Here is a 14,283-nt window from a genome sequence, read left to right as displayed (position 1 = left end):
TCACGCGGTTCCCAGGGCTGAGCAAAGAGGCCGCCAGTTAGAACACGCTACAGGGGAGATGCGCCCGGGGACAGTACGCGACATCCCCCACAGTGCCCGTCTCAGAGAGGCGGTCTTCACCTCCAGGCCCCGCCCCCTCCCGCTTATGTAATAGGGACGCGCTACCATTGGCCCGCGCGACCGGATAGAGCGCAGGCGCGCGAGCGGAGAGTCGGGAGCGTAGGCCGCAGCAGGAAGGCGAGTGGGCGGAGACTTCGAGGAGCCGGCGGGCGCTGGGGCAACTGGGAGAGCGGCGCGGCGTGCGCGGGCACGATGCGCAGTGGCCTCCCGTAAGGCTGAGGCGGCGGCGGGCGCGCGCGGCAGCGGCGGGTGTGCGAGGCGCGGGCTGTTGTGCTCCCGGCTTTCCTCTTTCCCTTCTTTGGCGGGTGGAGGAGGCCGAAGCGGTGCTGGGCGCGCTTCTCCCTTCTTTCCCTTCCAGCGACCTCCCCTGGCCCTCTAGGGCTGCGCGGTCTGTCCGACAGCAAGACTGTCCCGGCCCGGGTGAGCGGCAGCGGGGGCGGCGCTGACGCCGCGGGACGCCCGGGAACAGGGGTGGGGGTCTGCCGGCGGGGGGCGTTGACAGCTGTGAGGGTCACCGCGGGTCGCGAGGGTCCGCGGCGGCAGGCGGCCTCTCCTGCCTCTCTGTGGGCAGCCAGGCCCGGCCCAGCGCGGGCTGCGGGGCCGCGAGAAGGAGGGGAAGCTCGGGCGCCTGCCAGGCTCTGCAGGTGGTCGGGTCGCAGGCCGGCCGCGGGAGCAGAGCGGTAACCTTACTCCCTGGCGACAGCAGCTGGTCGGTTTCTCGAGGCCGGGGTTTCCCGTGGCCGAAGGGGCTGGTTTTCGGGCAGCCAAGGCCTCCAGGCGGCGCGTCTCGGGCCGGGGTCCGTGAGGAGTGGCGGGTAGGTGGGGGCTGTGTTGCCTTTGGTGGCAGGGAGGGGGCTCCCCGAGGCGGTAGAGGAAGCGTTGGGAAGGAAGGTGCCCCAGCTGCAGCTGGGGTCGGTGAAGTGTGAGTTGAAGTAGACCTTACTCCTGGTGCTTTCATCCTTCTCTCCCCAGACGGACGTGGGTAAAAGAGTCACGGTGTTGCTCGCTGCCTGGGCCTCTTCGTTTCAGAGGGTTATAGAGAGTGATTCCAGTTCTGGATCCCAAATCCCTTCCTTCTGTTACTCATTGTTTTGGTTTTAAAAGAACCTTTAGTGCAGTACTAGTTATCTCCTGCCAGAGCTCATATTAAAAGAACTCGTTCGTTCTACTACTTCCCCGTTTGCATTTCCCTCGGAAAACCACATTAGGTTAAAGTTAAATTCAAAACTAGTGTGTAGGGATTTGTAAATGACTTGTTGCCTTTCAGTTTGTCGCATTTTGATCAAGGAGTAGTTATGCTTAAGTTTTTATAGAGAATTCGATTGGCTTGGGAGCAAGTTCGAAGTTGAGCTGTCCTAAAGCAGGTGGTTGCATTTCTGCTTTCAGAAAGGAAATCAGTGCATTGTGTTGCTCTACCCCATGCATTTTGCCTGTTTGATTTTATTTCTTTTATGTAATGTTAAGTTTTCTGTTTTAAAAATAAGAAAATGCAACTTTGCCTTTTATTATCAAAGCTCTTATGGCTTTCTTGTTAGTTGACAAAAGAAAAATGGTTTAAATTTATTCTGTAATATATTTTAGAAGTCCTAAATACTATTTAAGTTAAAAATAATTTTGCCTAATGACATTATTTGTGGAGATCATTGCATGAAAGTGCTGTCAAAATAATAACTTCGAAGGAACTTTTGGAATTAGTGGCCTGCCATCTTATAAATTTTTTTTCAGTGTAAAACAATGAAGATTATATAAAAATTCGTGTATTAATATAACATATATTGTGTGGGAGAGTTAAGATGCATGAGAGGACTGAGGTACTCTAATATAAGATACTGACATTAAGACGTTGAGACATTAAGAACATTATAAAACATAAAGCTACATAAAGATTGAACACCTGACTACTGCCATCCAAGTAATACCTAAGTATCCAAATCTGTTTCAGTGGGTAAATAGGTTTGTAAGCTTACCATAATATCTGAATTTAAATATACTGGTTGCATTAACATTAATAAAGGATTTGTTTTTTTTTTTAAAAAAGGACTAATGCGGCTGGTAATATTTACCATTATTTTGGAGGGGGGAGTTCTTATGTTAGGCTAGCATACTAAACATTTTTGTGATTTGTTACAATATGCAACTGGCTTCTTAGAAAAACACTGATCATCTTCTATATTTGATTTGACTTTCAGTTCAGTGTTTAATGTTAATGGGAACTCGTCCAAGTAGTGTTTTGTTTGTTTGTTTTGCTTTGTTTGTTCTTTTCAAGGGAGCTCAGTTATTTCTATGAAATGCTTTGGCCACAAATTTGTTAGCTAATTAGGTTCCAGTCGGAAAAAGCCAGCTCTAGCCTTTCTGGTGAAGTTGATAGGAGATCCATTGTTTTTTCATGTCCTGTAATGATTTAAAAGCTTAAAGTTTAGTTACAGTGCTAATCAAAGCTATACATAGAAATTCTACTTAGGATCCAATTTTATTATGTTTAAAAAGCAGCAGAGACTAGATAGATCCCTTGTGTACAGATTTAATTTGTGTTGTCTAATAGTAGTCTTATAATTGTAACTTTTCTTTAAATTTTTTTTTTACCCCCTTAGGTTCACTTCAAACTATTTATAGTGAAAAGCAGTACCTTTCATTTTTGTACAGATACCTATACCCTTTCTACCAAGTTCATTCTCTCAATGGGGAACTAATTTAATCTTATTTCATAATTTATGCAGCAGTCTTGCAAAGGCCAACTTCTTAGAAGGGTTTGTATAGCACAGTAGTCTTGATGAAACCCAAGTATTTACGAAAACACTTCCCACCTGCTCCTTTGATCTCCTTTAGAAGCATTAGTTAACAGTTCTTATTTCTCTTAAAATTCCAAGAATCTAAGTTATGGCAGTGATTACTGGAAGGGGAAAATACCTTTGCAAAGTGACAAAATGAACTGAATCTTGGGGGAAGGAGAATTAAATTTCTGGACTTCTGAATGGAAGATTACAAAGAGAAAGTACGCAAGTCTTGGGTATACAGATCAGAGAACGTTTACAAGTGAATACACCTGTGTAACCAAATCAAAATATAAAACATTATCAGGCCATAAATCTCCTTTATGCTCTCTTTTCCCAGTCATTACCCGCTAACTCCCAAGGTAACCTCTTTTATTATAGATTAGTTTTTCGTTTTTTTGAACTTTCAACAAAAAGCTTTTTTGCTTTTTATCTTGCTTTTTTCATTTACACTATGAGATCCAACCATGTTGTTACTTCTAACAATTTCTTCTTTTTCAATGCTGTGTAGTTTTCCATTTTATGTAGATAAATATATAACACAACTTTTGTTTCTATTTTATTGTTAACAGACATTGGGTTGTTTCCAGTTTAGGAAATAAAAACTGAAAATTCTTGTACATGTCTTTTGGTATACATTATATTTACATTTCTGTTGTATATATACCTAGTAGTGGAATTGCTAGGTCATAGGGTGACAGTTTTTCAGTGGATGTACCAATTTATACTCTAGTAGCAGTGTATGTGAGAATTTGAAAACCCATACTTTTTGATTGACAAATATTTCTGTAAAGCTTAAATCTTCAACTCTGAGTAAGAGTTATTCTTAGGTTACTCTTTATTAGAATAAATTACTCTCATGCCTCAACTTCTGTTTTTAGATATGGCTCGTGGACAGCAGAAGATTCAGTCTCAGCAGAAAAATGCCAAAAAGCAAGCTGGACAAAAGAAGAAACAAGGACACGACCAAAAGGCTGCTGCCAAAGCTGCCTTAATATATACCTGCACTGTCTGTAGGGTAAGGGGAATTGAAAGTTTTCCTGTGGGTGCTGCTTTCATTAAAGACTGGTTTTTATAGGTTAATATTCAACAATGACAAAAATAAATGCTTTTCTTGAAATAGTAGATTTAAGAGCTAGTTATTTTAGGAATGCGTCTCCATTCATCCATTTAAGAAATGTTTCTTAGATGGCTCCTGTGGCCAGGTGCTTTTTTCTAGGTGCTGGGGAAGAGTAGTGAACAAAAGAAAGTCCTTTTCCTCATGGATAATGAAGATGTCATCTTAAGGGCTTATAGTAAACCTTGAGTTTTGTAAGGAAATCAGATTTACATTCTTAGTTCAGTGAATTTTGAAACTATGTAAGATGCTAGTGAATATACCTCAGGTTATAAAATTGACTTTTTCTCTTCCCCTTTACTAAATCCATAGTACATCTGTAAAACAGGAGTTTATTCACATTGATGGCTTTTACTAGAATTGATGTATATATTAGCTTTGAAGAATAATAGTACCAACAGCTACTATTGAGTGCCTGCACGATTCCAGGTGTTTTACATGTATTAACCTGTTTTTAATCTTCAAAACCACCCTTTAAGCTAGAATACCTTTATTCTCATTTTACAGATGAGTAAACTGAGTTATGGAGAGTAAGTAATTTGTGCAGTTACCCAGCTTATAAGAGATAGAGCTGGGGTCTGATCCCAGGCAGTCCAGCTCCAGTGTCCAAACTGGACCACTGTCCCACACTGCCACTCAAAGAGGTTTTTCTCACATTCCAAGCTAGAGTCTCTTTTATTACTTGTTTATTTAAGCTCGGTACCCTTGAAGTTAGGAAATGGAAATGCCAATGGAAAAATGCAGAGTGGGGTCAGTCCAATAATTATTTATATTCCTTTTATTTTCAAGACACTGCCTGGGTAGGATTGGTTATGCGGATGGGAAGAGAGCTTCATAAGACATGATTTCCTGCACTGAGGAAGTTTATTGTCTGTTGAAGTCATTACCAGTGAAATAGAAGTTTCTAATTACATAACAGTTCTCACTAGTCTAAGAGAGAGGGAATCTATTATATTAAATACCTTGTTCATATTTAACTTTTTTTTTCAGTTTTGAGATATGTTCACATACCACACAAACCATCTAAAGTGTACAATCACTGGCTCACAGTATCATCACATAGTTGTGCATATATCCCCATGATCAATTTTAGAACATTTTCATTACTCCAGAACAGAAATAAGAATAAAAAAATTAAACCCATATTCTCCTAATACCCCTTACTCCCCCCCCCATTGTTGACCCATAGTATTGGTGTAGTATATTTGTTACTGTTGATGAATGAATATTAAAATATTACTATTAACTATAGTCCATAGTGGGCAATAGCTATGTTTTTTTGCCCATATACCTCTCTATTATTATTTTTTTAATTTGTATTGGTTCATGCAATAACTTATTTATATTTGTAGTATTAAACAGTGACATACATGACTTTAAACAACCACTTACAATCAAATTCAGCTGCAGTACAGCGCTGTTAATTATAATCCCAATAACGAGCTACCATCACCTCTATCCATTCTCAAACATTTAAGTTCAACCTTGTTAACAATTCTGTACGTATTAAGTAATCACTCCCCATTCTCTAGCTTCTGTCTTTAGGTACCCTGTATTCTGCGTTTTAAGACTCTGAGTTTACATGTTCTAGTTAGTTCATATTAATGAAATCATATGATATCTGTCCTTTTGTGTTTGGCTTATTTTCCTCAGCATTATGTCCTCAAGGTTCATCCATGTTGTCACATGCTTCAGGACCTCATTCCTTCTTCTGCATAATATGCCATCGTATGTATATACATATACCACATTTTGTTTATTCACTCATCTGTTGATAGACTCTTGGATTGTTTCCATCTGTTGGCAATTGTGAATAATGCCACTATGAACATCAGTGTACAAATGGCTGTTAGTGTCCCTGCTTTCAGATCTTCTGGGTGTATACCGAGTAGCGGAATTGCTGGGTTGTAGGGCAACTCAATATTTAGTTTTCCGAGGAACTGCCAAACTATCTTCCACAGTGGCAGTACCATTTTACATTCCCATCAGCAGTGGAGAAATGTTTCTATTTCTCCACATTCTCTCCCATCATTTGTAGTTTCCTGTTTGTTTGCAGTCATTCCTGTTTGTTTGTGAGATGATATCTCATTGTGGTTTTGATTTGCATTTCCTTAATATCTAATGAAAATGAACATCTTTTCATGTGCTTTTTTTAGCCATTTGTGTTTCCTCTTTGGAAAAGTGTTCATATCTTTTGCCCATGTTATAATTGGGTTGTTTGTCCTTTTATTGTTGAGTTATAGGATTTCTTTGTAAATACTGGATATCAAACACTTACCAGATATATGGTTACCAAATATTCTTTCCCGTTGACTTGGCTACCTCTTCATCTTTTTGACAAAGTCCTTTGAAGCACAAAAGCGTTCAGTTTTGAAGAGTTCCCATTTATCTGTTTTTTCTTTTGTTGCTTGTGCTTTGGGTATAAGGTCTAAGAAGCTATCTCTTATCATTAGGTCTTGAAGATGTTTCCCTATGTTTTTTTCCTAAGAATTTTATGGTACTGGCTCTTATATTTAGGTCTTATATACATTTTGAGTTAATTTTTGTATAGGGTGTGAGGTAGGGGTCCACTTTCATTCCTTTGGGTATGGATATCCAGGTCTCCTGGCCCGGTTTATTGAAGAAACTATTCTGTCCAGTTCAGTGCATTTGGGGGTCTTGTCAAAAATCAGTTGACCATAGATCTGAGGATCTATTTCTGAACTCTAAATTTGATTCCATTGATCAATATGTCTTTGTGCCAGTGACATGCTGTTTTGACCACTGTGGTCTTATAATAAGCTTTAAAGTCAGGACGTGTAAGTCTTCCCACCTCGTTTTTCTTTTTTAGGATACTTTTGGCTATTCGAGGCCCCTTTCCAGTTAAATATAATAACTAACTTTTCCAAGTCTGCAAAGTAGGTTGTTGGAATTTGAATGGTTTTGCATTGAATCTATAGATCAGTGTGGGTAGAACTGACATTTTAATGATGTTTAGCCTTCCTATCTAGTTCATGTTTAACTTTGATGTACTCAAAATAGTGAAGTTGAGCAGCCTCCAGTTCTGTTTTGAAAGAAGCAAGTTGAAAACAAATTCCATTGAATTAATGATGAAGAAATAACCTTGACCTACAAGTACTAGAATAAGTTCACATATTTAAAAAATCAACAACAAAAAAGCCTTTTATTTCATATTTTGTCTAACTCAATTTTCTGGAGAATAAGCTAAAGGTCCTTGCCTGGGAAAGTCAGTATAGTGTAGTATTTGAGAGCTGAAATATCTAGTCCTATGATAAAAGATAGAGTCTTGTGCAACTTAAACTCTGGGTTTTAGTTTCCTTACCATGTAAAATGAGGCTATAGTAGGAACTAACTCAATTATTGTGAAGGTTAAATGAGAATTGAGGTAACATGCTTGACACAGAAAGGGGTCAATAAAAATAACTTATTGTTTGATGTTAATCACATAGGAAGAATGCTTCATTCTGTATAATCCATCTTTTCTTCATTTATAAAATGTGGAATTTGTTAGGAATTTCTTTGTCAAGAGGTCCCTCTTCATATGCCAGTCACTAAATTGTGGGAATTTAAGTGTTTTATGATAGTTATCTGTCATGAGCAGGTTCAGTGTAAAATAACAGGATTTTAAAAGTAAACATTTTTATTATTCTTTCATGACTAAGGTCTAACTCTTCCTTTTTGCGCAATTTTTTTAGACACAAATGCCAGACCCTAAGACCTTCAAGCAGCACTTTGAGAGCAAGCATCCTAAGACTCCACTTCCTCCAGAATTGGCTGATGTTCAGGCATAAAGTTGTTTACAGGTAATTAAATTTTCTTTAATTTGCTTTGTTTATGTCAGGGTTGTATGAGAGAGCATAACTATTTTCTGTAATTGTGAAATTAATTGCTGCCTTGTAGCTGAGACTTCATATTGCTCCCCCATCTTAACTTAATGTTTAATTCTACTGTTGTTAAAAGTTCATTTTCCCGGACCATTTCCTTTCAATATGCCTTTGAACCCCAGGTTTTTATTATGGTCACTGAAAATTGAAGAATGGAGTGGTGGTGGTGGTGGGGGGGTGTTGGCCAACTCTGGTCCAAGAATGGAAAAGATTTGTCAGCTTAAAAAAAATAGTAATGCAGATGTTGCTGGACTCCCAGAAATGATACAGACCAATGTCACTGAGTGCCTTTTTGCAAGTATTTTACTTATAGTATAGCAAAGCTTCTCAGTATGTTAGAATATAGGGCAAAATTTAGGCATATATCTATATTAACTTGGTAGTTGCTTAAAAATCATCCGTTTACACATTTCTGCATGGTTGAATTTTGTTTGCTGTTTGTAAATGGTGGTGTATGTGTGTTTGAGAATTATTTGTTAAGCTAATTCATCAGACATCTGTGGTTAGTTTATAAAATCCAGTTGGCTATAGTGACAAATCTGTCAGAGACTAACTTGACAACTTACACATATTGTGCTTTTTTTAGACATTTGAACTGCATATTAGGAGCATTTGTGCAATAGCTACGTTCACCTAAAGTTTTTCTTATATTTTATAGGTGAATTCATGACACCTTTGACTCTTCTACTGTCTCAGACCTTAGGTAACAAACCTGCACCTGCTTTTCTAACAAACTGTTGATCAGCAAAAATAAAGGGGCTACAGAAACACTCATTTTTATGCTGTTCCCTTTTGGGCTTCATGCAAAGACAATTCTGTGTAAATGTACAGTTAACTCTGATTTGGAAATCTGAAAATCAGTCCATTCTTGTTATAAAAATTTTTTTACAATTGTAATTATATTGATGTTCATATTGTGTAAAATAACTCATTTAATAAAGTAGTACTTTGATTTTACAACATCACAGGATAAATGGTTCTAGAAATTCTGTTCTAACTTTCTACATTATTTGCCTTAAAAAATCTTATGAATTCATTAGCTAGAATTGCATATGCAATTCTTACCCCATTTCTCAGCTCAGTGGCAGATTCATTAGTTAAACTAGAGTAGGCTCATTCATTAAATTTGTGTACATACTTAATATTGGCAGCTGATGATCAAGGTGAAAAATGACTTATCTGCTGCCTTGGTATATTGCAATTATATGTCACTTCCCCCTTTGCTCGTTTCTTGTGTTTGAGGTTGGGAAAATTCTATATGACCTGGCTAGAGTTGCCAGCCAGGTGTATCCTGCAAATAATGCATAAATTCCTGAAGTGGTTGGATTGTCAGTGGGCCCTGCTAAAAAATTAGACTCTGAAGTGTATGCCCTAATGAAGTCATTAAACTTATTGTTTAATGTAAAATATAGATGGAACAAATGTGAACTGGTCAAGAGCTATCTTTTATAAATTATACCTGATTTGTTGAAATTTATTCAAGTTCTTTAATTTGAAATTGAGACTCTTGATTTTCTAAGGAGTTTTTGGAAGTTAATGATTTGGCCAGTTTTATGAATGAATTTTGCATTAATAGGGAGATTGGCATGACTTGTGGCTAGGTTAATTCCCAGAACCCTCTTACTCCCTTCTTTTGTGAGTTGTTGATTTTAGGAGTCTACTTTGTTCTGGTTCCTAAAATCAAAGACTATAGGTACAGTATAACCTCAGTCTGAGCTAGAAAAGTATTAAAATAAGCCAGTGTCCACATTCTTTTTGGATAGAAAGATGGTGAAATAGGTTGGTTGGGATGAGAAAGGGTAAATCCTACCAAATTAAGTAGTATTAATTTTAGGGGTCTTCTAATTTGCTTTTGTCAACTATTAACTCTTGCACAAGTGAAACTGCTGTAACTGAGGTTTGCTTTCAAATCAGTTTAAATTTTAAAGTTAACATATAGGAAGAACACTCAAGTATTAACTGGTAATTGCTTAGAGCTGCCATCCTGATCCTGTGGATTACAGAATACATTCACTCTTTCTGCTGTAGCTCATCACTGCATTTGAGTTTTGTAGCTGTGCATATGTTGCCTACCTTGTTTGTCTTCACTGTAAGTTTAAAATACGGTATTTCCAAGGAAAAGCTCCAGTGGTGATAGTTTCTTGGCAACTCCCATTTTTATACCCTAACTTTCAAATACATTCCTTTTGTTTCATGTATTAAATTTCCTAAGTTTCAGATTTAATATTGTTGTTTCTTAATATGTTAGTTACCAGAACTTCACAATTTTGCCTAATTTCTTGTGGGTATTAGAGAAGTTCTGGTTAGCTTAGATTTTAAGTTTTCAAAAGTACTCTTTTTTAAGTTTATTAACAAATCATTTCAAAACCATTAACAAGTTTTGGATTCTTTTTTTGTTTTGTTTTGTTTTACTAATTCAGAATAAAAATTTTTTGTTCTTGTATTTTACCCTTTTTTTAATAAGCAGCTGAAGACATACTTAACTATGTATCTCAGTCATAGGGAAATAGTTGCACTTATCTTGCATAAGATGTTAATTCTTATACTTCATGTGGGAATTGTTAGTATAATCTCCTTTTACTGTGTTTGAGTTAAATCTGCTATAAAGAGAAAATAAAATTTATAAATATCCTCATTTAATTTGAAGATTCTTTAACAGATCACAACAAAGTTTGTTATTAAACTGTTACGGTGTCTTCAAAGATTTGATAAAACACACAGAATTGGTCCATTTATATTCTGTATTTCCATTAGTTGCCAAAAAGGGGGGTTAAGATTGAACTTGTTTCCATTCTCTTCATAAGGATCTCCATCCCCATGACAGACTGGGGCTCAGATGTGTGCTGTAATGTATTATTAAAGAAGATATTAAAGTAAACTAAACTAGTCTAATTTCTTCTCCATTTTAAGAGGTTTATTATATTACCTCTTTCCCCTTTTTTTCTCAATTTAAAATTGTCTCTCGAGTGTAGCTCGGTAGTTCTAAGGATGGCAAGAAATTTTTTGTTTCTTACTACTTTCTCTGCATGGTCTTTGTCTATTTTGAGCGTACTGAATATTTCTTAAGAATGAAAGGAAAAAGAGTTTGTTGTTCTGATACCTTACTATATAGAATAATGAAGTACACATTGTTGGAAGAGGGGTATAATCTGCTATTAACATAAAAATGCTAAAACTAAAAATACTTGTGTCAGTAAAATTGAATTGGATGGAAAAGTCCCTGATGACATTGACTAAAATTTGAGATAACATTTTCAGTCTTATAGTAAGGTTATGGTATGGCTAGTTAATCACATCATATTTCAAACCTGAAAGGCAGCATGAATAAGAATTTACCACAATTACTATTTTACCAAAAAAAGAAAAAATCTACTTTTTGTCATTTTTATTAACACATGGAATAGACTACCTATTTTTAAATGTGAATGTAGAGGCCTTTATTCTGTAATATGATAAACCACAGTCCAAATCATAATTGAAATACCATATTTAAACTACTGAGTTTGAATGAATTAGTTTGTACTCAGTTTTTTAGTTTTTGTTTTTTTTTTTTTTGTAATCAAAGATGTGTGTATTTTTTAGAGTGTATTACAATGAAGACCAACACTAGGGGGTTGTGTTTACTGTGATTTTACATTCTGAATATCCCAGGCTAGTTTAATGTTTTATCTATTGTAAAAAATTCAGAAAAATCTTAGAAGCTTCCACTATATAAATTTAATAAAACATCTCATCTACTTGACTGAAAAAATAGATGTTTTGTTAATAAAAGTTCAACTTGTCATTATTAATTATGGATTACCATATTAAACAGCCTTTCTTTTGCTTCAGTTTTAGGTGGTGACACTTTGTAAATAGTATGGGTCCAAATTTAAAATCGGCACATACAGAGACAGACTTGAATAGATAGATCTACAGTGTGAAATAATTAGGCTAAAATCATATCACTTTGTAATCATTCTATCCATATAGCATGGTTTTTCTATACTTGGTATTATTAATAATGGCTTAGGTATTGTATACTAAATAAACACCTAACTTTGTTACCACCTTCTGTATTGTAGTGTTCAGAATAGGACTTGGCATTTTGGATTCTATTTTATTAAAACTTTATTTACCAAGTAGTATGCCATCATAATATTCCCCCTATAACAGTGTAACAGTGTTTGTCAAAATGAGATCAATGACTAGGGTGACCATACATCTTCAATTGCCAAAGACAGTTTTGGTTTAAATATTAATTTAATGTTAAATATTAAGTTGCCTCAGTGTAAATCTTAATATTGCATCCCTTGACTCACAAGTGTCAACCAATTTATAGGACACCTGCATCAAACAACTGCGGTGCTTTTTAAAAGTAGGCTTTTAAAAAAAATTTTTAGCTCTTAACAATATTTAGAAATTCTTACACATTAATTTTTGGGTGGATCACAAGCATCTATGTTTTAACAGGCACTCCTTTGTGGTTAATTTTGAGAGCCACTGTTTTGTAATGTGGGTTTTCAATATAGAGAGACCCGTTGAGAAGGTAGCATTTGGAATAGAAAGAATATTATATTCAGAGAATGGTGTTTTGCATTCTGACTTCATTCAAACTAATGACATGTTCTGGGCTCTAGTTCCTTCTTTTGGAAATTGAGCTTCCAGTTCTGTGAAAATAGGGGGCCCATTTACTAGAAGTATCCAAAGTTAATCTTCAGCAGGCCCCTTTCCAATAAGTATAAGCAAATAGAAGTTTACCTACTGTGAAAATGTTTCTGAAAGTTTAAAGGTAAATTGTTTTCAAAGCTGTAGATTTTGCCAGGAAGGCCTATGGACTTGGTTAATTTTTGGCTTTTAAATATATATATATTTTTAACATACAAGTCAAGCTTGTTTTGAAGTAAAAATGGCAGTATGTGATATTGGCAAAGCTTTTTGTTTATTAAAGCCCTTGAATTTATTTAAGAAATGTTTTTTTGTTATTGTTGTTGTTCTACTGAGTGTTAAGTATCTGGTAATGTGAATTTTAGAGAACTAGATTCCAAAACTTTGGAATGCCTGTGTTTACAGGCATTTATATAAACTTCATGTTGTTTGAACCAAGTCACCAAGTTGTTCAGACTCTTAATCCCTGGTAATCTTTTCACCCAAAGGATTTTTATATAAAATGGCCAGTTGAGATTAGAAGTTCTACCCATTGGTATCAAACACCTTTACTGAGGAAGGGAAGGGAAATCTGTAGCATTAGCTACAAATTTGACAACTGCTGAGCTAACATATTGAAAAGTTGTGGTGAATCTTTTGATTTTTATAAAGGAAATTTACACGTATTTGTTGTAGAGCTCTGATGTTGTCGTTTTCATAAACCCTTAATTTTGGAATAATTTTAGACCTTCAGAAAAGTTGCAAAGTTAATCTCATTGAATTTCAGTTTTCCCTAACATTACAGCCGTAGTTTACCATGGAATGTTTGTCCAAAATAAGAAACCGACACTGGCACATTACTATTAACTAAATTCCACTTGTTCTATTAATGTCCTTTTTCTCTTCCAGGATCCAATCCAGGATTGCCACAATGTATTTAGTTGTCATTTCTCCTCAGTCTCTTCTGATCTGTCTTCTTTTGTTTTCACTTGTTTTTCTCTCCCTTGTTTTTCTTGACCTTGATGGTTTTGAGGTGTATGGGTTGGGTATGTTTTAGGATATTTCTGAATTTGATGTTTCCCTCATGATTACACTTTGAGAAGCAGGTTTTTGGGAGGAATACCACAAAGGTGAAGTACCCTTATCACATAATCTCGGGTACATGATGGTCACATGACATCATCGATGTAGTGTCTGCCAGGTTTCTCCACTGGAAAGTTCCTATTTTTTCCTTTCCATATGCTTTTTTTGGGGAAGCAAGTCAGTAAGTCCAGCCCTTACTCTAGGGGAATGAGAATTAATCTCCACCTCCTGGAGGGGAAAATATCTATGTTATTCGGAATTGTCCTGTAAGGAAGATTTGTTTCTTTTCCCCCAGGTATTTATTTGATCAATCATTTATTTGTATTGGTATGGACTCATAATCCAATACTATATTATTATTTATTTTATTGTTCATATTATTCTAGTTTTGGCCATTGAGAGCTCTTTCAGACTGGCTCCTGTGTCCCTTTGACATGATTGCATCCTTTTGGTTTTTTTGAGCACTTAATTTCATACTACAAGATGTTCTTGCTTCCCTGCCACAGCTCCAGAACTAGTGCTGATTCTTTTTAATTGAAGAATGGTATTTAGAAACCAAGTTCTGAATGCTGGGTATTAGGTTTGTTTTTTGTTTTTAATGAAATGTTTTAACTTTTCCCCCCATTAGCTAATACTATTTGAGGGTATGGGGAAGAACAGTATGCTTATCCCATATCTTTAG

General features: G+C 36.4%; 1 protein-coding gene across 7 annotated transcripts in view; it reads left to right on the top strand.

Moving 5' to 3' along the window:
• The first annotated feature begins 241 nt into the window (after positions 1-241).
• Positions 242-14,283, top strand: part of ZNF706 (zinc finger protein 706) — a 44,836-nt gene continuing 30,794 nt past the window's right edge. For 2 of the 7 annotated variants that reach the window (XR_005211597.1, XR_005211598.1), the window contains exons 1-4: positions 336-540; positions 3,773-3,909; positions 7,704-7,811; positions 8,551-8,595. Coding sequence is in view for 5 of the 7 variants with exons in the window: in XM_037802678.1 (XP_037658606.1) it covers positions 3,775-3,909; positions 7,704-7,799 (231 nt within the window). In the remaining 2 variants the exon portion in view is untranslated. The other 5 variants (XM_037802676.1, XM_037802677.1, XM_037802678.1 and 2 more) reach the window with 5 other exon arrangements.

The sequence above is a fragment of the Choloepus didactylus genome, chromosome 14, assembly GCF_015220235.1.
Source record: "Choloepus didactylus isolate mChoDid1 chromosome 14, mChoDid1.pri, whole genome shotgun sequence".
Lineage (NCBI taxonomy): Eukaryota > Metazoa > Chordata > Mammalia > Pilosa > Megalonychidae > Choloepus > Choloepus didactylus.
This window is presented reverse-complemented; position numbering and strand designations above follow the sequence as displayed.